Source organism: Vidua chalybeata, chromosome 3 (genome assembly GCF_026979565.1).
Source record: "Vidua chalybeata isolate OUT-0048 chromosome 3, bVidCha1 merged haplotype, whole genome shotgun sequence".
In the NCBI taxonomy this organism is placed as follows: Eukaryota; Metazoa; Chordata; class Aves; order Passeriformes; family Viduidae; genus Vidua; species Vidua chalybeata.
In genome coordinates, this window is record NC_071532.1 from 12,254,888 (window position 1) to 12,274,343 (window position 19,456).

Sequence of the window (19,456 nt, forward strand, 5' to 3'; positions counted from 1 at the left end):
GGATGGAGTGCTACCTAGCCTCTTTAGCCTGCTCTGTATTTGTGTTCATTGACAGTGCAAAGCTCTGCTTGAATTCCCTGGCACCAATAATAATCTCATTGCTGTCTTTTGCTGCCAGAGTCCTTTCAGATCCTGAAGCCTTTATATCCTATGTGGGTGCAGACAACAAAATTGCTGATCCACTCTTGGAAGATCCTAGTGGCCTGAACCGGTCTAGAGTGAGTATCGTTACCAGGAGAGGTGTAATCGTTAATGAAAGGAGACCTGCCTCCTTCCATCCCCATTTCACTTGTGATTGCACACGAGGTCTCCTGATCATGTACTCCTTTAGATTGCAGAATAACAGGCTGGCCTTGGTCTTTAAGCTTTAGTAAAGAGCATGCAGGCCATGCAAAACAACATTATTTATCAGAGTGAAACGCACTTTTTCCTCCTCTTTGTTTAGTCGAGTTTGGTTTTGGAGAAGCAATTGATTTACATAATTTTTAGAAATATGGCACAGTGAATTGTGCTTTTTAAACCAGGCAGTATGGAAAATGTCATGCTCAGACTGGAGCACAGAATATAATTAAAATTCATCTGAGGAGATTTGTATTGAGTTGTTAGTGTAAAGTCTTCACTTGAACTGGAAATGGAGTTGCTGTCCTCAGATCTGTAGAAGACACTGAAATGCAGTCCACAGAGACGTGCTTGTGATTTGGGGCTAATGCAGTTGTGTCATCTCGGATCCTGCATCTGTCCCAGCACATGAAGGACATGAGGAGCTGATGGTCTAGACCCTTACTTTTAGCAGTCTACCTGGCTGCTTGCATGCTCTTGAGGTGATATGCATTGGTGATTTGTCTGATAGTGAATTCCTAGGCCATCCTGCCATGGCCAGGGCTCTCAGAAGGTGATGGAATACAGCATGATCATTTGCTACGTTTTCCTGGCAGCAAACTCACCAGGGTTTGTTCCTATCACCAGGTTAGGCTCACTGTAGAACATTCCCTTTGAGATGGGATGATGACGTGTTTCTCTGAAAACTGTTGATTCAGACTGTGATCTGGCTAAGAAATGCTTTCTCCACATCTCTTGCTGCAGATAAGCTTTTGTGTATACACCATCCTGGGAGTTGTGAAACGAGCTCGTTGGCCTGCTGCTACTGAAGAGGCAAAAGCTGGAGGCTTCTTTTTGGGATACCTGCCCAGTGGAACTCCAATGTACCGTAATCCCTGCACTGAGCAGGTCCTGAAGCTTTTTGACAATTTACTTGCTCTCATAAGGTGGGTCAAGTTGATTTGAAATAATTTATGTTGGCTTATAAATCTCTGAAAGCCAAACTGATAAATTTGTGAAATGCTCAGAGCATGCTTTGCCCAGTGAAGCCAGTGGGAATATGGGCTGGTGCCAGTGCCCGAGTACTGTTCCTGACTGTTCACAGTGGGGAATGGCACTGTGGAAACTGGAGCCTTCTGAATGTTCATTGGCCTGGCCTGCAAGAGGCCATCAAAACTAATGGGAGCTTGTGCTGGGGTTGCCTCCCCCACCTCCACTGCTATATTTCTGCCACCCAGTTAATGATTTCTCAACTAACATCTCTGCTCTGCCCTCAGCCCCTGCAAGGCCACCTCTCCTGTCACCACCAGGGCAGTCCCAGCTCTCATCGCATCCCATTCACGTTGTTCTCTCTTCAGTGTTAAATTAAGCTGGCTTTGGTGACCATGAGCAGCAGCCTCCTGAAGCACTGTCTGCTCTTGAAATCAATGGATGCATACTCTCAGGCTGTTGCTACCATGCACCAGTGGTGTGTAGGTCTTGGGCAGCCTGGGGAGGGAGCAAGAGAAGACAGAAAAGGGAAATCCTGAAGAACACAGTTCCCAGAATTACAAAGGAGAAGTCTCTCTCAGGGTAACTCCTGACACTAGGAGTTTGCCAGACTTATGGGACAATTTTGTGAGATAACATGTTACATACTTGAAAACTTGCTGCTCTGTCCTTGGCAGGGGCCTTTTGAGAAAGAGCATTTTCAGATCCACTTAGATTTTTCAGCTCCTGGGTTTGTAAGGGAAGGGGCCCTGTTACCTGAGCTCCGTTTAGTCAAGTATGTTTAGTAGTCACTGAGCTCAGGAATGTGCTGCTTCCAGAGAGAAGCAACATGCTGGACTGTTGGGACAAGCACATGCTGTCATGGTCCACGCTGGCAGTGTTTCTCATCACAAAACTCTGTAGCACAGTGTGTGGTACTTGGGCCAGTGACCAGGTAGACTTACAGAATTGTGCTTGAAGTGTTTTTGCCTTTTATCCTGGAAGGCTAAAGATCCTATTGATGAGCTTTTGGGAGAGGTTAGGTAGAGTAGAGTTGCCCTGAGTAGTGGTAGCCTCATGCCATTTCTTCCAGTGAAAGCCTGCCATGTGTCATATTGTGTGAGACCAACTAAACCAGAGCCCAAGGTACTGAACAGGTTGCAACAGATACTTTTTCCTCATGCAGTCACTGTCCCTACCAGAACTTGTGCCTCAGTAAAATCACTTGGGATCTCTGTTACAACAAGCTTAGGAAACTGTCATCCAACTTTTGTCACCACTTCTGTGAAGAAGCAGAAACTCTGTGCCTGGTTTTTACCACCTCCAAAAGAACACGTGAGCTATGTTCTCTATCCAGGATATAAAGGAAGAGGCTCCATGGCTGGTTTGGGCTTTTTTTGAGATAATGCATCTGTGTTGTTCAAGCATCTCACCTGCAGACCAAAATATTTTCTGTGTACATGGAGAAGCCTGTACTTCACTCAGAGGCATCTGGGCTTTTCTTAAGGCTGGATGCTCCAACAAGAACTAATGAATGATGTATTCAGAACAGTAGATCTTTATGCTTCATATTTTTCCTATTTTTCCATTGCTGCTGTTGGACATGTAGGCCTTTGTTTGACAACTGCAAGCTCCTAGTTGTTCAGTGCAGGTGTTGAAGCTGCTTAAGTCTTTCTGGCAAAGCTGGATCTTGTGCTGTGGAGCTCCTGTTGTGTTCTCTGCTGACTTCAGATGCCTTTTCCATGTATGTCTTCCTCAGGCCCTCTTTAATATGGATCACACAGGAGAATATGGAATCTGTAGCCACCTGTCAGCAGGCAGGAGGTATGGGGATATGAGGAAGGCTATGTGGAAGGAAAGCTGCCTGTGTTTAGGATGCCTTCAGGGTCATAGTTACATTACTATGTGGGATTGGTGCTTCTCTTAGATCTGTGCCATTAGGCAGCTCTCTGTATGGATAAGCAACATCCAGTGTTGCCCACGTGCAACACTGGGATAGCGCTATGGAAGTCCCTGCAGGCTATGTAGGTTTCTGTGTGAGCAGATCTGCAAGTAGCAGTAGCATGGATCCTGCTGAGCAGCTGAACTGAGCACCAAGTCAGGGGGATTTTCAGGCTGAGCAGGTGGGTCCACTGCTCTCTGGATAGTGTGTGGCATTCTGCTGCTGTGTTAGCAGACAGAAGCAGTGAAGCTGTTAAGCCACTGGGCTTTTGCCAGGGTAGTAAGTAGCTTGAAGGTAGGTCATGGGTGAGATCAAAGAACTGAGAAGAATAAGGTAGTCGAGGTAATGGAAAAATAAGGTAGCTTTGAGTGGCATCTTATTGTGCTTACCTGTATTTGTCTCTTGTTGCTGTTGAGGCAGGGACGGGAATGAAGAGACTCCATCTTCAGAGGGCAAAGAATGAACTTTATTAGCAAGTAGCGTTCCTCTTTTATAGCCAGGATCGCTAAGGTGAAATATGATCGGTCTCAAAGTGAAAGCCTTTCACACCATTGGTGCACTATGAATAGCACACTGTGATAGAACATATCTATAAACAATATGAACAGAAAGAGAGATAACAATTGTTTGAATTCTTTCTCCTAACTTTCCCAGGCTAGGCCTGGAAGAATTCTCTCTCTTTTCTCTCTGACTGAACTGAGAATATTCACAGTCTCTGTGTTGGTAGCTGTGTTAAATGAATTATTTTGAGGTTGCTTTATTAATCACTGCTTGCAGTTTTCAGAGTAATGATTCTCCTGTCCTCTGTGGTACCTCATTTCATATAGGTGTTTTGTAGCTTCTGTCTTAAAATGTTCACTCCTGAATTTAAACCCAAATCATGATTTTCAGCCACCTTGGTGCATTTCTGCAGGCAGTAGCTGCATGACCTGATTGGTCCAGAGCCTTTATTGTGCTGGGATTTTGCTTGTGTTTTGTTGCAAATTAAGTGCTCACACTCAGCAAATGCTTTGCTTAGACAAAGTTTTTTTTGGAACTCCTGATGATGAGATGCTGATATTGCCAAAGCATTAATGCTGCTGAAAGAATTCTTGGGTAGACATGGATGCCGTAGGCATTTTCATTGTAGAGAACTCCAGCTTTGTAAAAAGATTCTTCAGTCATGGACTGTCCTAAAGGACTCGTCTTCTGGTTTACAAGCTGTTCTCTCTAGGCATCAGATACTCTTTCTAGCAGACCTATGACCATCACTGAAAATTCCCCAAGTCCTGCCATATCCTTTGCTTGTCTTTCCTAAAGCATAAATGTTTCTTGAAATTAGTTTTACTTTGTTTTGCTGTGTGTGGGGTGCCCAGGAGTGCTGATAAGTCTCAGCTGGAATATGCCTAGGGTCTACATCATCATACATGAGAGCTGTTGGATGCCTTTTTAACTCCCATAGGGAGAGCATGGTTGGCCATTTTCTCTCCATTCCCACTGGGAACTTGCTAAAGTATTAAGAGAGCTTGCCCTGTAAGTGAACATCTGCCTCCCCACTCTCAGACTTAAAATGCTTCAAGGACTCTGAAACAACTAAGGACCATGACCACACCTTCAGGATATGACTGTCTGGCCTGTCCTGCTGGAGTTAGTGCACTGTGATTTCAGGGTTCACCTTTGCAATTTCACAGTCCCTGCATTTGCCCCACTGGCCTTCTGCCCAGCATGAGGCAAAGCCAACACTGACATGGAGTGGACAGGAGACAGACAAGAGATTATTTTAGTGGCTAGGTTTCAGGATAACCTCAAGCAAAAATGTACAGCTTTTTGAGTCAGTGGGGCAGCATTAACCAGTGTGGAAGCTGGGCTGTTCCCTGGCCCTTCTTGGCAAAGCAGAATCAGCTTGTGCCCCTTTGAGGCCTGTTGCATGGTGTTAGATCCAGCCCAGAATGAGAGTATGAGTCATTAAGAAGTCATTTCTATAGCTCTTTCTCATGAAGTTCACATACTTGCCTTCCTCATGTGCACTGAGCAGGGAAGTATTTAACACTTGCAGAGAGAAACAGGCTAGTTGTGGTTTTGGAGCTTTCTGCAAATGCAGGCAGACATCACTGCATCACAGTTGCCAGAATTATGAACTTAGGCCTTAAAAAAAAAAAAAAAAAAACAATAATTACTACATGAGTGAAAGCTGAGACTCTGGAGAACATCCTGAGGTCTGTCCACCCTCCCTTCCCCCAGCCATTCCCATGTACCCCCTGCTTTGGGAAACGCTGCTCGAGGAGGAGATACTGAGTTGCCCTTGATCACCTCTAGCAGCAGGTACAATGGCATTGCAGTTTTGGAGGAGGCTGCAGGATTTGTGCTGTGTGCAGCTGGCGACACCCAGAGTGGAGGTCTGAGGTCTCAAAGGAGAGAGGTAGGTGAGAGAGACACCCCTGCCGAGTCCAGCTCTGAGTGTCAGTACCCTGGCTAAGAGAGAGGACCCATTTTGGCCTGGATGGCAAGAACCAACCACCCATGGCTGAATTGGTGTCCCTTGCAGACAGCTGACAGTGGCCACTTCCTATGACGCGGAACTGTTCCCAGCTGGATGTGTTGTCCAGGGGGCACACGTGCCTGCCATGAGTAACATCTGATCAGACTGATGTTCTCACTAGAGTCTCTCCAATGCCACCTGCTATTCTGGGGACTGTGACCCATCCCTGAGGGGCAGTGTGTGTATTTTGGAGCTGAAACAGCCCCTCCCTCTGCAGGGGCCTTAGGTGCAGCAGTTCTTTTGAGATTACAGAATCCATGTCTTGTCAGTTCTAAAAATACATTCTCTGATCCCTTTGGCCAAGCTAATAAGTTGTTCCCAGCATCATCTGGAGAATTGCTGGGAGTTTTTACTGCTGGTGCTTGCAAGGGGTGGGATGAACTGAAATAAGTGGAAGGGGCAGCCAGGAGATTCAGGACATGAGGTGGAGTCACTCCATGTCTCTGTTGGGTCAGCTTCCCCAGTATTTTTGCAGGTGGGGAAGGGGGATCCCATGCACACGTGCATGGTCTCACCTTCCTCATCATCTGCCTCAGAAGAGCTGTCCACAAGCTGAAGGAGAGGATTCCACTGTCAAGGGCAAAAAAGGATTGATTTACATGAGTATAAACCAAGTGCTCTTCTGTTTCAGGACTCACAACAACCTCTACACGCCAGAGATGGTGGCTAGGCTGGGGGATACATTTGCAAAGGCCTTGGACATGCTGGAGGTGGAGAAGAATGCCATTCTAGGTAAGAGGTTTCTCTTCAGGAGGAATGTGTGGGCAGATTCTTAGAGATATTTGAGTTCGCATCTGTCCAGTGAAATAGGAGGACCAGCTTCTTCATAGTGTTTGCAGCTCAGCTGTGATTTGAACCGGCTGAAACTAAGATGTAAATAAGTTATTGGACAGACAGTTGGTTTCTTCTGTATGCATTGAAGGGTACACTTCCAAACTGCTTATCCCATCTGTGGGATGGTGGTGGTCTCTGCAACATGGCATTTCAGGCTGCAGAGGCTGGAGGGTGCTGTAATTGTCTGCCTTTGAGCAGAATTAGTGCTCAAAAGGAGCCCTGAGTGCTGGTGCAGAGACCTGTCCTGGAGGGCGAGCCAAGTTGTGCAGTGTGGCTTTGGCACTTGTTTCTAGACAGCATCTTAGAAAGAGGCCTTTGGAACCTTCTTAAAGCAGGTTTGAGCTTGTGAACACAGAAGTCTTTCCAGCCAAGCAGAAGTGGGTGGCCTTGCAGATGAAGTGTGGTTCATGACTTTGGAAATTGGGGTTTAATGTCAGGTTGGCAGACAGTGAAATATTTTGGGGAAGTTGCTTTGTCTTTTTTTCTCCATTTCCTATCTATAAAATGAGAACACAGTTCCTTTACCTGTTTTATGTGACTTTAAAAACTCTGTGAGCCCCTGCACATAAAGCTGCTCTAAACTTTTTAATATCATAGTTGGACAGTAGCTTGTATCCTGGCAGTGAATACAAACCTGAAGAGATGAGCTATTAGAAGAGCTGCGACAACTGTCAGCTTTGCTGACTGGGTTCTAATCGCTTAAGTTCTACTTTGGAGAAATAAGGCAGCTACAACAACCTCAGTGGAAACACCTCTGCTCTGGGTGCAACCAGCCTGAACCTGGCTGACCTCTGACTTTCTGCCCCAGGGTGGCTGCACCTATTTGGCTCTTGCCAAGAGCTTCCCTTCCTGCTGTCAAGCTGGCTGGGGCCTGCCCAGTATGCTCTGAAGGTGCACTGTGCTCTCTCGTTAATGTAACTGAAGCTTATTCCTTCCCACAGGTCTCCCTCAGCCTTTGTTGGAACTTTATGACTCTCCTGTTTACAAAACAGTCTTAGAAAGGATGCAGGGCTTCTTTTGTACCCTCTACGACAACTGGTAAGAGCATTACATCTCTCACCACATTCTAGCACTGCACAGCCAGAGCAGTAGGTTATTGTGGGGTCCTAACTTCCTTTAGAGTAGACTTTTGATGTGAGCTGCATTCTGCAATACCCAAGTACAAGCTGCAGTTGTGGCATGCAGCTTGTATTTACATATATATATATATATATATATAATATATATATACAGTGGTTGTAACCTGCCACACAGACATAGAACAGTCTAGAAAAAGTACCTCAAAATGGGGGATCTGCTTTTTGCTCTTCTGTGGTTAGGTAGTCAGATTGGAGCACTTACCTGATATCTTGATCTAGTTTGTCTCTTTTGCCCCTTCTAATTATATGTCAGGGTACATCAGCACTTGAAAGCACCTTGTAGTGCTTAAATGCTTAACTCATTGTCCCTCTGCAGGTATCCCAGAAAAAAAGAGATACTGTGCTAAAATTCCTCTATAGTATTTGTTTAGGAATGTGACAACTGTGTAGTCTCAAGATGATAGTACTTGCAGGCTTTGAAGATCAGAGACGTGGTCCTTGTTATCTGGCAGACTTGTAACTAAGTTGTTTTTTGTTGAAGTTTTCACATCCTGGGAAATGCAGGCCCCTCCATGCAACAGGATTTCTACACTGTTGAGGGTCTTGCCACCCAGCTCCTCAGCTCTGCTTTCAACAACCTCAACAACATTCCTGATTACAGACTGCGACCCATGCTCCGTATCCTTCCATCGCTAACTCAGGCCAGCTTGGGAGGGTCTGAACACATAAATTTAAAGCCTGCATTGTTTTCAGTATGGCCAAGACAAAGAAAGGTGATTGAGGAGGTAAACAAACAGGGATACACCTGGTGTGGGTGAGGTATGATGCAAGGAGGGCACAAAGAGAACAAGCAGTGGATGGTGTCAGAATAAATGCAAAGGATTTGTGTGGTTCTGGAGGCACTGTGAGAGGTGAGTAGTGCCTTCTGAGGGACAAGGCAGCTTGGATAGTGAGGAGCTTGACATTAGGATGTGCTTCTCTGGGAGATCATGTGGGTTTCCCAACCTGCTTTCACAGGCTGGACATTCAGTCTCACAGCTAGGAAATGAGTGCTAAGTGTCCTTAACTATCTCAGCTGAACTGTCAGGGGAAAGAGCTGAATAACTGATGTTCTTGCTGTATAGAGATGCCACTTGTTAATTCAGGGCTGTGAGAAGGTGGGCTTCCAAGTGTGTGTCCCTTGGCCTCCCAGTGGAATGGGCTGGCTTGGGCAGTGTGCTGCAGTCTCCCTAGCAGCTGGCTGTGTTGGTTCTCTTCCTTAACTGGTCTGTGCAGGTGTGTTTGTGAAGCCCTTGGTACTTTCCTGTCCTGCAGAATACTACGAAACCCTTGTCTGCCCCATGCTGGGACCACTCTTTACCTATCTGCACATGGTAAAAAACAGCTTGTTCAGTGTCTGTTCCTTGACATTCCTGACTCCTTTTAGCAGCTGGCAGCAACATGTGGGAATGTTGGCTCTACAGAGCCAGCAGAGAAAAAGGCAGAGCCTTGATGCTTAATGATTTTGATGATGTTTAGTGGGGGTCTTTAAAGTGCATTGAACCCTGGCAGTTGCACAGCAACCCTTGCTGTGAGTTCAAACCCACGGACATGAACTCCTCAACCTGCAGCCCTGATAGTTTTTGGGTTTGTTTATGGGTTTTTCCTGTGTCCTCTCATTTTCATGACAGCTCATTCACATTCCAGCACACTTGATACCAGTTCTCCTGCCATTCAAAATGGGTCTTGGCATTTAAAGCTCTTGTGCTTCTGCCAGCAGATATTGCTTGGGTCTCCTTGCATTGTGTCCAGACTTAATCTTTCCTTCTGTCTTGAACAGAGGTTGTCCCAGAAATGGCAGGTGATCAACCAGCGAAGCATGCTCTGGTAAGCTTCCACCCCTTGGTACAAAGAGGGAAATGGGGTCTTTTATGTGGCCCTTTGCCCAGGAACATCCCTGCCAGCAAGGGCAGGAAGACACACTGGTGATTCATTCCCTGTGTTTGGGTGGAAGGGTACTTGAAGACATTGGCTCCTGTCAAACTAAAACCTGTTCTCCTCAGTGAGGATGATGCTGCAGATGACAACCCCGAGTCTCAGGAGATGCTTGAGGAACAGCTGGTCAGGCTGCTGACTCGAGAAGTCATGGATCTTGCCAGTAAGTGAAATCAGATTAAGTCTCCTAAGATATTTGGGAAGTTTTCCTTGGAGCGGACAACAGGAATTCCCAATGTGCAGTAAAACTTAATTAGAACCACCATGGTATGTAACATAACCATGAGAAGGCAGATGTGAGACAGCCCTGCCAAAATCTTAGCTAAAACCTAGCATGAGATAATTGAAAACCTTCAGAAGATATATTCTTCCATTTGTTAACTTTTAGGGCTCCATGGTTTTGGCACCATTCCTGTAGGAATCCAGTCCTGCAGGGAATTGGGTTCTCCCATTCTGTGCTTTGGAACTCTGTATGGGACATGGATTTGTGGACAAGCCAAATGTACAGCAGCTTTGTTACTGGCAGTTGCCATGCCTCTAACTAGACATAAGGCAAGAGTCCGTCTCCCAAAGCAGTCTCCCTTATATTCCCCTTCTCCAACATCATGTGTCAGCATGGCTTTGTACAGCAGGGCTGGGGAGATTGATTCCATGGAGATTACAGATCTCATTCTTATATCTCCTTTCTTGACTGGCCTTTCTGCTTTAAACCAGTGTTCTTGCGTTATGGGCTTCAGATGGTTTTGCACATTCCTGGTTCTCAGTAGTAGGAAGCAACCACTGTGCAGCAGGTTCCACTGTGGGAAGGTACTGTGGGTGGGGTGTTACAGCCTTCCAGGTAGGGCAGTATTGAGCTTTTATACTGGGCTTTCTGATTCTTCTGATTCCCTGTAAGAACTGGGGGAGCTTGAAGCAGCTCTGAGCCCAACAGAGTCTGTAGGATAATCTCTGCATGTTCTGCAGTAGCATCTTCCCTTTTCTGCTCCTCTGACCTGCAAATGTTTTTGCAGCTGTTTGCTGTGTTTCTAAGAAAGGTGTTGAACAGAACACTACTGCTGCTGTAGATGGGGATGGTAAGTAAATGCCTACCTTTGCCTTTCCTGCCCTCAGAGTACAGAAACGCTGTTCCTTTCCTGTTTCTTGAGGGAGAGGCTGGGCTGATGCTGGAAGTTCTGAGTCAGGGGTATAGGTTTGGAAAGAAGCCTTCAGCTCTGTCCTGCCCAGCGTGCCTGGGGGGCACAGAAAAGCCCACTCTAGTCTGGAAAGGAATGTCCTGTAGGGTTCACAGGTGACATATTGTAACAGCTGGTTCTTAAGGTTCTGAGAAGTGGGTTGAGGAGCAGAGGGGGATGTGAACAGTTTCCCAGGAGCTGAAGGTAGCCAGTTGCATGCCTCTCCTGCCCCACAAAGGGTGGGTGCTTTTTGCTTAAAAAGAGATGTTCTGGGTAAGCTGTGCCAGGACACTGATTCTGTGTGCTGTCTCCTGGCTCCCAGCTTAGTTCTTGCAGCCTCCCTGTGTCTCCCTCAGTCCTTGGGAGGCCATGTTCACAGTGCAGCCTTTGCTCTGCAGATGATGAGGCGATGGCCACGGAGGTGACTCCCCCTGCCAACGCAGAGCTCACCGAGCTTGGCAAGTGTCTGATGAAGCAAGAGGTAGGAGCATGTGCTCTGACTGCCACCATCCTTTCTCTGTTCTCTTTGTCACACTTGTCTGCTCTGCAGCCAGACACTGCTGCAGAGATCTAGGCTGCTGGAGCGTTCCCCATGTGGGAATCACCTCTTAGGAACATATATGGCTTCTAAGGGCCTTGCAGAAGCCACAAAGCAAATGGGGGTTGGGATCCAATTACAACACACAGCTACAGAGCTTCAGCCCTCCTGGGGAAGAGGCCCTGGATATTCAGCTCCCAGGGTGCTCCCTGGCTCTGCCTTCATCTTGGGCCCCAGTTTTCATCCAGCTTTATTTTTCTGTACTCTCTGCTGTGGATGCCTCAGAAGCTCTTGTAGAAGCTTTTGTAGTGACTTGAGAGTAGCAGCTGAGGGGAGTCCATGAGTGCTCCAGGGTCTTTCCCAGGGAGATGAAGGGAGCAGGTTAACTTAACACTGGTCCCTCATGGTTCTGAAGGTGCACACTGGGTGAACACCTTTCGCTAGAGCAACAGTAAGAGGCGGGATTCTCAGAAGCTCCTGCAGATTCTCTGGATTGCTTCTTGGCTCCCATCAGGTTTGAATGCTGGAAGTAGAAAATAGTTCCTCTGACTGGTTTTCCCCTCTGACTCCTTTTCAGGATGTTTGCACTGCAGTGCTGATCACTGCCTACACATCCCTGTCCTGGAAGGACACCTTGTCCTGCCAAAGAACCACAACACAGCTTTGCTGGCCACTGCTCAAACAGGTACCTCTGGGAGGAAGAAGGGATTAGTTCTGACAGGGTTGGAAGAGGAAGCTCTGAATGTTGTGAGAAGTGTGGCTGCTTCACCCCTGGGCACCTTCTCCCTCAGGAAGAGCAAGCTGTTGCAGAAAGTTGGTAATGTACCACCAGTATCTTGCTTCAGTGCTGACAGTGCTTCTTCTCCAGGTGCTTCCAGGAAACCTCCTTCCCGATGCTGTGTCTTGGTTTTTCACAAGTGTGCTCAAGGGCTTACAGGTACATGGGCAGCACGATGGCTGCATGGCAGCTCTTGTCCACCTGGCTTTCCAGATCTACGAGGCCTTGGTGAGAAATTCTGTTCTTCATCCAAATGTGAGGTTGAGGAATGTGAGGGGAATGGTGAAAAGTAATCCTGTGCCTTGTGGGTAGGGGCAGAGGAGTTAATGGCCCCCAGTGAGGGCAAGGCTGTTACTCTAGCAGAGCTGTGTTAATGGTACTTCTCCATGCAGCGCCCTCGCTATGGTGAGCTGAAGGCAGTGATGGAGCAGATCCCAGACATCCAGCTGGACTCTTTGGAGCAGTTTGATTCAAAGCTTCTCAACCCAACACTGCAAAAAGTGGCAGACAAGCGCCGGAAGGATCACTTCAAGCGCCTCATCTCAGGTTGCATTGGGGTAGGTGATATCCCAGAGGAACGTTTCACACCTGTATGCAGCAGAAGAGATGGGGTGGCCGGTCTGCCTCTTCTCACCACCCACCCCCCTTCCCAGCCAGGAGGCTCTTGCAGCATGTTCTTAAGTGTTTGTTCTGCCTCTCTTCACCCTGGAGGTCCAGCAGACTGAGCAGCCCCTCCAGCAATGGCCTCTCACTGAGAGGCAGTGGGTACCTTGCACAAGGGTGCCTGGGGAAACAGAGTGTTAAAATGTTTGTTTGAAACTGCTGGGTTGGCATTGGACTTCTGTGAGGGGGGTGGTGGTGGAGCCTTTGACATTGAATTAGAAGCTGGGGAGCTGGTATTCTAAAGGTTACCTCACTTGGTAATTTGGCACTTGGGAGAGGCCAGGCCTGAAATTCCTCAAAATGCAAGCACGGGGTTCAGCCTAGGGATTGCTCAGAACCTGGGGTCTGCCTCTGATGTGCAAGCAAGCTACCCCTGAGCTGAGTGGGGGTATGAAGACAGTAATGACTGATGCCTGCCTGTCTGTGCTCTGCAGAAGCCCATCGGGGAGCAGTTCCGCAAGGAGGTTCATATCCGGAACCTTCCGTCTCTCTTCAAAAAGGTGAAGCCATCACTGGAGACAGATGTGCTAGAAAACGAGGATGGAGAGGGCTTCAACGTACTCTTTGAACCCTGAGCCTGGGATGCTGCAACCATCTCCTCCCCTACCTTACAATTTGTCTCTCCTCATAGTAAGCACATTAGATTCTTCTTGTCACTGCCTCCACAAGCATTCATCTAATTAAAGCCCCTTACGGGTCCTATCCCCTTCTCTTCCATACACTGGGATGGGGCCTGCGGTGGCATTTGAACCAGTCAATATTAAGCTCTTCCCGTGACTCTTTCCCCTCCATTGGATGAGCATCTTTAGACCTCTGCTTCTCTGCAAGGTGGGAGCTGAGTCCATAGACCTCTTTAGGGTAAAGCCTGATCATCTTGTAGCCTTGGGTCACTCTTGCTCCACCTCTTCAGCCCTTGGGGTTTAGGATTAATGCAAAAGGCAGAGTAGTGTGCCATGTGAAAAGGGGCTACCCTAATCTAATCTTTTCTTCCTCTGGGTGCTAGTAGCCAGGCTTTGTAGGGAACACATCGGACACTCCTGTTAGGCTTAGCAGCACTTGTCCCTAGTGGACTGGAATTCTGCTGAATCCGTTTCCCTCCAGGATGCTGAGCCTTGGGCTGAGGGCTGCGTGCCAGGAAGCCTAGCAGTGCTCTAGGATCTCCTGTGAGATCAGCCTTTCTAAGGTGCAACTGCTCTCTAGAAAGAGGCAGACACTGTCATATATATACATATGTATGTATAGATATGATCATACAGCTTGTTCTACCCAGAGCCAAATGGAAGGCTTTTACTTTGTGCCAGCCTTTCTTGGACATCTCTCAGGGGGAGCAGGACATATTTTTTTCTTAATTTTTTTTTTCATTTTTCCGTGCCCTGTAGTCTAGAACTTGGCCAGCGCAGGGTAAATAAAATCTGGACCAATACCTGAAGCACCTGAAATCCAAAAGGGATCTCCTTGCCCTGTTGCAGTGGAGGTGGCAGTAGCCCCTGTTTTACCCAGTCTGGTATTCCCCAGAGAATTGCATGGTGGGGCAGGAGGGGTGGGCTTTATACTGCAGTTTACAAGGGGGAGCCAGGTCAGAAACTGGGTTTTAGATGTGGTGGGACTCTTATGAAGCCACTCCAGTCTGCAAAGCTGGTTCTTCTTACATGAAAAATACTACACAATCTATCCTAGAGTTAGCACAGGAGCTAAGAGGGTCTGTCCAGAGCTAGCTGGCAGTTTTGGCATCCAGGAGACAGAACAAGTAATAAACTGTGGTAGGTGGAGAAGTGATGTCTCCACATGGACAGACTGGACAAAAAGGCTGGGGTTGGGAGGTGTGGGAGTGCAGACAGGAAGAGCAGGCCTTGGGCATCCACTCACCCTCCTGCCCCTGCTGTTCCACCAGCACCCTCCACTTTCTTCCTAGCCTCAACTTTTTTAACCTCTGAGCTAACATGGCTCCTGGCTCTAGCAAAGGCAGGGTGTATTTATTGTGTTGTGATATTTTTAACATTCTGTGACTTCATGCTAGACACAAGGGGTTTTTGTAAAATGGGTTTTAAACCTTTTTTGTAGGAATGTTTAAATCCGAAGCTGTCTCTGAACTGGTTGTGTTACACCTGAATGTCAAGTAAAGCTATTCCAGTTTCATACACATGGTGTCATGTTTCATTTTTATTCTTTTTATCCGTTTCAATAAGATATGAGGCCTCTGGTCTGACCAGACTGCCTGCCTGGAGATTTCTCAGCATTCATTTTTCCAGCTACCAAAAAGGGGACACCTTTGCTGGTGGTTAATACACTGTCAGGGAGGGGATGAACCATTCCAGACTATGTAGTTTAATTAGGTGAGGGGGAAATTGCATTTTTAAAGTATTTATTTGTCACTGCTAGTTTATTTTAATTCTAGGTCCCAGCTTACAGCTTGAGGGGTATGTGCTGTCAAAGCAAAACCCTTAGGCTTTTCAAGGGTCTGTCCCATAAGCATATGAAGCAATAGCACAGAGAAGTAGATAGATAGATAGATAGATAGATAGATAGATAGATAGATAGATAGATAGATAGATAGATGCCAAGTGTACCTCTTCCCTACAGCATATTCACCCTAACAGGATGTTTACACTCTAAGTAATTCTACCCCAAGGAAACAGAACTTTCATTCTACCTACTTGCTGAGGTCTAGCACTATAGTGTGCATTGATTTCAGCAACTAGGACACAACACTACTCCCAGACATTTTCAACTCTTAACACTCAACCATGTTGCTCAATGCCCCATCTAATCTGGCCTTGAACACTTGCAGGGATGGGGCATTCACAGCTCTGGGCAACCTGTGACAACTTACCTCTACCCTCATTGTAAAAAATATCTAATGTTCAATAGAAGTCTACCTTCTTCCAGTTCAACACTGTTGGCCCTTAGCCTGTCACTACAGACCCTGGTAAAGTCTTTCTCCATGCCTCCTTTATATACTGAAAGGTCAGAATAGGGTCTCCCTGGAGCTTTCTTGTTCTCCAGGCTGAAGAATCCCAGCTGTCTGTTTTTTCATAGGAGAGATGTTCCAGTCCTCTAACAGTACAGCCTTTTCTCTACCATATTAACTATCCCTGAGCTGGTCTGAAACACCCACAAAACAGCTGTGCTCTGATAGCAACTCGTTGAACCTCACTGACCTGCTTGGGAAGTGCTTTACGACGCTGCCGTATCAGTCCTCCTCACTGCATACCATCTAAAATAAATGCTGTTCCTCATCTTTAGACATGCTGCCACTTTCTTTTCCATGTACTATGGTTTCACAATTGTGAATGGCACAGGAGACAGCTTTAAAAAAAAAAAAGGCTTTATTTTAGTGCATCTTCTCACTGTGGCTCATTACCAACAGAAAAATCCTAAGAGATAGTCCTTGGACTCCTAGCAAGCCCCTAACAAGCCTCCTGCCTATGGAAGAGGAATCCCCCCTAGAGGCAGGTGCAGGAAGCCCAGAACAGCAGTGCAGGTTTCTGCTTTCCCAGCTACAGCCTGGTCACTCCATAGACACAGAGTCCAGTTCATTGAGGAAACGCTGACACTTTCCCATCAGGATCTTGATGGCTTCACTCACCAGCACATCTGGAGGCAAGATACCCGTCGACTCCACTGAAACTGCACAGAGATAGACACAAGTCAGCACAGCCACGAGGCAGTCTCAGCCTCCATGCACCTGGCTCCCTGCTGTCCCTCACCTTCCCTTACACCTCACAGCAACAAGCCAGATCTTCACAGCCAGAGAAGCGGCTACCTTTGCCAGCAGGAAGCACCAAGAGATTCAATCCCAAAGCAAGTGGTTACCCACCGCATTCTGAATGTATGGATGCTGAGGGTAGGAAGAGGCACAGAGCCAGCCACACGTGCTGGCCAGTCACTGCTTGCTCACACAAACCATGTCAGGACTCTGTGGAAAACGAGGCACTTACAGATGTAATGGTTCCGTACTCTTGCCAGGCGCACAAGGTTTTTCAGACCCTCATGTCGGAAAACTTCTCTGCTGAATGTGTCCAGCCGTGCATTGGCTACTCTTGCCACCTTTTTTCCTAAAGGGAAGATGAAATGAGATGGCCAAATTGCAGCAGGTGGGTGTCTTATGGTCACAGCACGTGCTTACCTCAAACAGGCACTCCCTCCTCACCAAAGGCTGGGAGACACCAATAAAAAGAATTAGCATATACCAAACATGAAACTCCAACCTGGCAGGAAAACCTGAACACAAAGCCTACATGCACCCTGGAATGACACAAGAAGTCTCCACACTCAGCTGCTTTTCCAGCTCACTACCCAGTGTCACAACTGAATAGCACTGGAAGCTGCAGTCAGCAGCTGCAGAGCTCTGTGGACAGGTATCCAATTTATTTCAGGGACATCCCTGTTCATCACCCAACACATCTGCACATGGCAGCCACTCATCCATAAAAGTAGGCTCAGAAGAACATGAACCATTGATCAGCAAGGCAACATCACAATGTGGTTTTGTTTCTGCAAAGTTTGGCTCTAAGCTCCAATCGGTTTCTACTAAAGCTTGCAAGGAACAAGGCAGTTAGCGCAGGAAAAAAGTACCATTGATATTCTGGACCTCAATGACCCCAGGGGAAAAGCACTTCTGCAACGTCTCAGCTGCCTCATCCTCAATAGGCTGCAGGAGAGTAATGTCAGGAAGCAGTCGATAACTGGCTGTGGCCACAGGAGAAAACTTGGCATGATCCTTACCTGTATGAAGAGTTAAGAGTCAAGGATGAGAGCAGGCCTCAGGGAACAAGGATCCTGGGGCCTGAAGTTCCAGGGGAAAAGCCAGTTCTCCACCCTTCCCCATCACACTGCAGTGCCCTAGTCCAAGCACTCACATTCCTTGTTCCGCTGCCCCAGGAGCCACGACTCACCTATACCCTTGACACAGTGCATAAGCACATCTATTTCCTGTCCAGGTCGCAACAGTGCAATGAGGATGTCATCGTGAACAGGACGGAAGTCAGCATCTGGAAAAAGGTCTGTCTGATTCCCCAAGGGCACCCATGTCATGTGTTTACTGTACACTGCAAAGAGAAGCCACAAACATCAGCCAGCTGCTGCCTCAAAGCAGGTCACTCACCTGTACAGAACTGGAGATAGCAAAAAGTTTAGCAGAATGGAATCAACTCTTCCTGTGAGCACATAGGGCTGAGAAAACAGCCCAAGACCAAAACGAAAAAACAGCACCTATTTTTAGAGGCAATCTCACCTTTATGATTGAAATATAGTTCATCAGGATCAGATGATTCCTTGGCAGCCTGAGGGTTTCGTTTGCATTTGATTTTCAGCTGAAACTGCAGAGTATCAATTTCAGTGCCTTCCTGATCTCCTGGGAAGAAGCATATGAAATCACACTTCTGCTCAGTTTACACAACCTTGATTTCCTACTTTGAGAGAAACCTTCAATATTTCTATTCTATTCAAGATTCTCACCTTGGTTTCTGTATTCAAAGAGCCGAGGGTCAGCTCGGATAGGGATGAGGCCCAACCGATGAGCCAGAATTTCATCCTGCACAATGGATGTGTTGTTGTACACAAAGACCTTCTCTACAGCCATCGTTGGCACCTCAGGGAGACAAGAGATCAAGTCAGCCTAAGACAATAGCTGAACTACATGCCAAGAGATTATCCAGTTCAAGTGTCCCTCCTCTCCCACAAATAACTGCCAAGCAGACTATTTTGAATGGTATTTCTACCAAATCAGGCTACGCAATATACCATTACACCATATCTATTCCCATCCCCATTTTTTTAAGCAATCAAGAGGTGAAGGACAGGAGAAAGGGCTCTGGGGCATCCTCAACCTTTTAGTACTTGGCAGCATTATGTGGCTTCTGTTGGGTTGGCAACATAGCTGTATCGAAAAGGCTGACCCGCAGACACTACGAACAGCACCCCTAGGACCAGTAGGCGGTATCACCCATGCTGCTAAAGTCCTAATTCTCTTTGGGCTCCTGGCACCCACGCGGAACGAACATGTGCTTCTCTTCCAAAACCCGCAGCTGTCCGCAAGGGCTGACAAGGCTGGACATTCCACGCTCCCTGTCAAGCAAGTCTTAGGCCGGCACCCCCAGGTGAGCACCGCTACCTCGGCGAGCAGGATGCGGCGGAAGGCGTTGGCGATGGCGGCGTCGATGCCCACCATGTCGAACTCCAGGGTGTCCCCTTCCTCACGGATCACATCCACGCGGAACGCCTGCGGGAGCCGCGCACCGCGGGTCAGCCGGCCGCAGGGCCCGGCCCCGCATACCCACGGACAGCCCCGGCCCCGCATACCCACGGACAGTCCCGGCCCCGCATACCCACGGACAGCCCCGGCCCCGCATACCCACGGACAGCCCCGGCCGGGCGCCGCTCACCCACCTCCTCGAAGCGCCGCTGGTCCCAGGCGTCCTCGTAGCCGGGGTAGTTCCCGGGGAAGTCGGTGGTGTGGACCTGCGAGGAGAGGGCACAGGCGGGGCAGTGAGGGGGTGCAGGCGCCGGCCGCCCCCCGTCCCGCCCCGCCGTGCTCGCTCACGTTGCGGACGCCGAACTCGCCCAGCACCACGCGGTCCCGCATCTCGTCCGTGCCCCGCCGGGCCGCCATGAGGGCGATGGGCGGTGCTCCTGCGCCCTGGGAGCGGCTCCACGGCCGCCGTCACATCCGG

At 48.0% G+C, this 19,456-nt stretch overlaps 2 protein-coding genes across 7 annotated transcripts in view; one reads left to right on the forward strand and one right to left on the reverse strand.

The window, feature by feature from the left end:
* Positions 1-14,925, forward strand: part of XPO5 (exportin 5) — a 30,085-nt gene extending 15,160 nt beyond the window's left edge. For all 4 annotated transcript variants that reach the window (XM_053939116.1, XM_053939117.1, XM_053939119.1 and 1 more), the window contains 14 exons: positions 119-218; positions 1,084-1,265; positions 6,379-6,479; positions 7,523-7,619; positions 8,202-8,338; positions 8,936-9,033; positions 9,480-9,526; positions 9,703-9,797; positions 10,645-10,707; positions 11,205-11,287; positions 11,922-12,029; positions 12,213-12,350; positions 12,515-12,679; positions 13,220-14,925. In XM_053939116.1, coding sequence (XP_053795091.1) covers positions 119-218; positions 1,084-1,265; positions 6,379-6,479; positions 7,523-7,619; positions 8,202-8,338; positions 8,936-9,033; positions 9,480-9,526; positions 9,703-9,797; positions 10,645-10,707; positions 11,205-11,287; positions 11,922-12,029; positions 12,213-12,350; positions 12,515-12,679; positions 13,220-13,360 — 1,555 coding nt within the window. In that variant the 3' untranslated portion in view covers positions 13,361-14,925. The remainder of the gene's footprint in view (positions 1-118; positions 219-1,083; positions 1,266-6,378; positions 6,480-7,522; positions 7,620-8,201; positions 8,339-8,935; positions 9,034-9,479; positions 9,527-9,702; positions 9,798-10,644; positions 10,708-11,204; positions 11,288-11,921; positions 12,030-12,212; positions 12,351-12,514; positions 12,680-13,219) is intronic.
* A 29-nt stretch (positions 14,926-14,954) lies between these two features.
* Positions 14,955-19,453, reverse strand: POLR1C (RNA polymerase I and III subunit C). Of its 3 annotated transcripts, none has more exons than XM_053937101.1 (9): positions 19,327-19,453; positions 19,173-19,244; positions 18,898-19,005; positions 18,243-18,375; positions 18,019-18,138; positions 17,681-17,776; positions 17,361-17,510; positions 16,724-16,840; positions 14,955-16,412 (listed from the first exon to the last, which is right to left on the reverse strand). In XM_053937101.1, exons 1-9 carry the CDS (start codon positions 19,393-19,395, stop codon positions 16,294-16,296), a joined length of 984 nt encoding a protein of 327 aa, XP_053793076.1. In that variant the 5' UTR covers positions 19,396-19,453; the 3' UTR covers positions 14,955-16,293. The 3 variants fall into 3 exon arrangements, with proteins under 3 accessions (XP_053793076.1, XP_053793075.1, XP_053793074.1); XM_053937100.1 differs by having other exon boundaries at positions 17,681-17,833; positions 18,019-18,135; positions 19,327-19,449; XM_053937099.1 differs by having other exon boundaries at positions 17,681-17,833; positions 19,327-19,440.
* Positions 19,454-19,456: the final 3 nt, after the last annotated feature.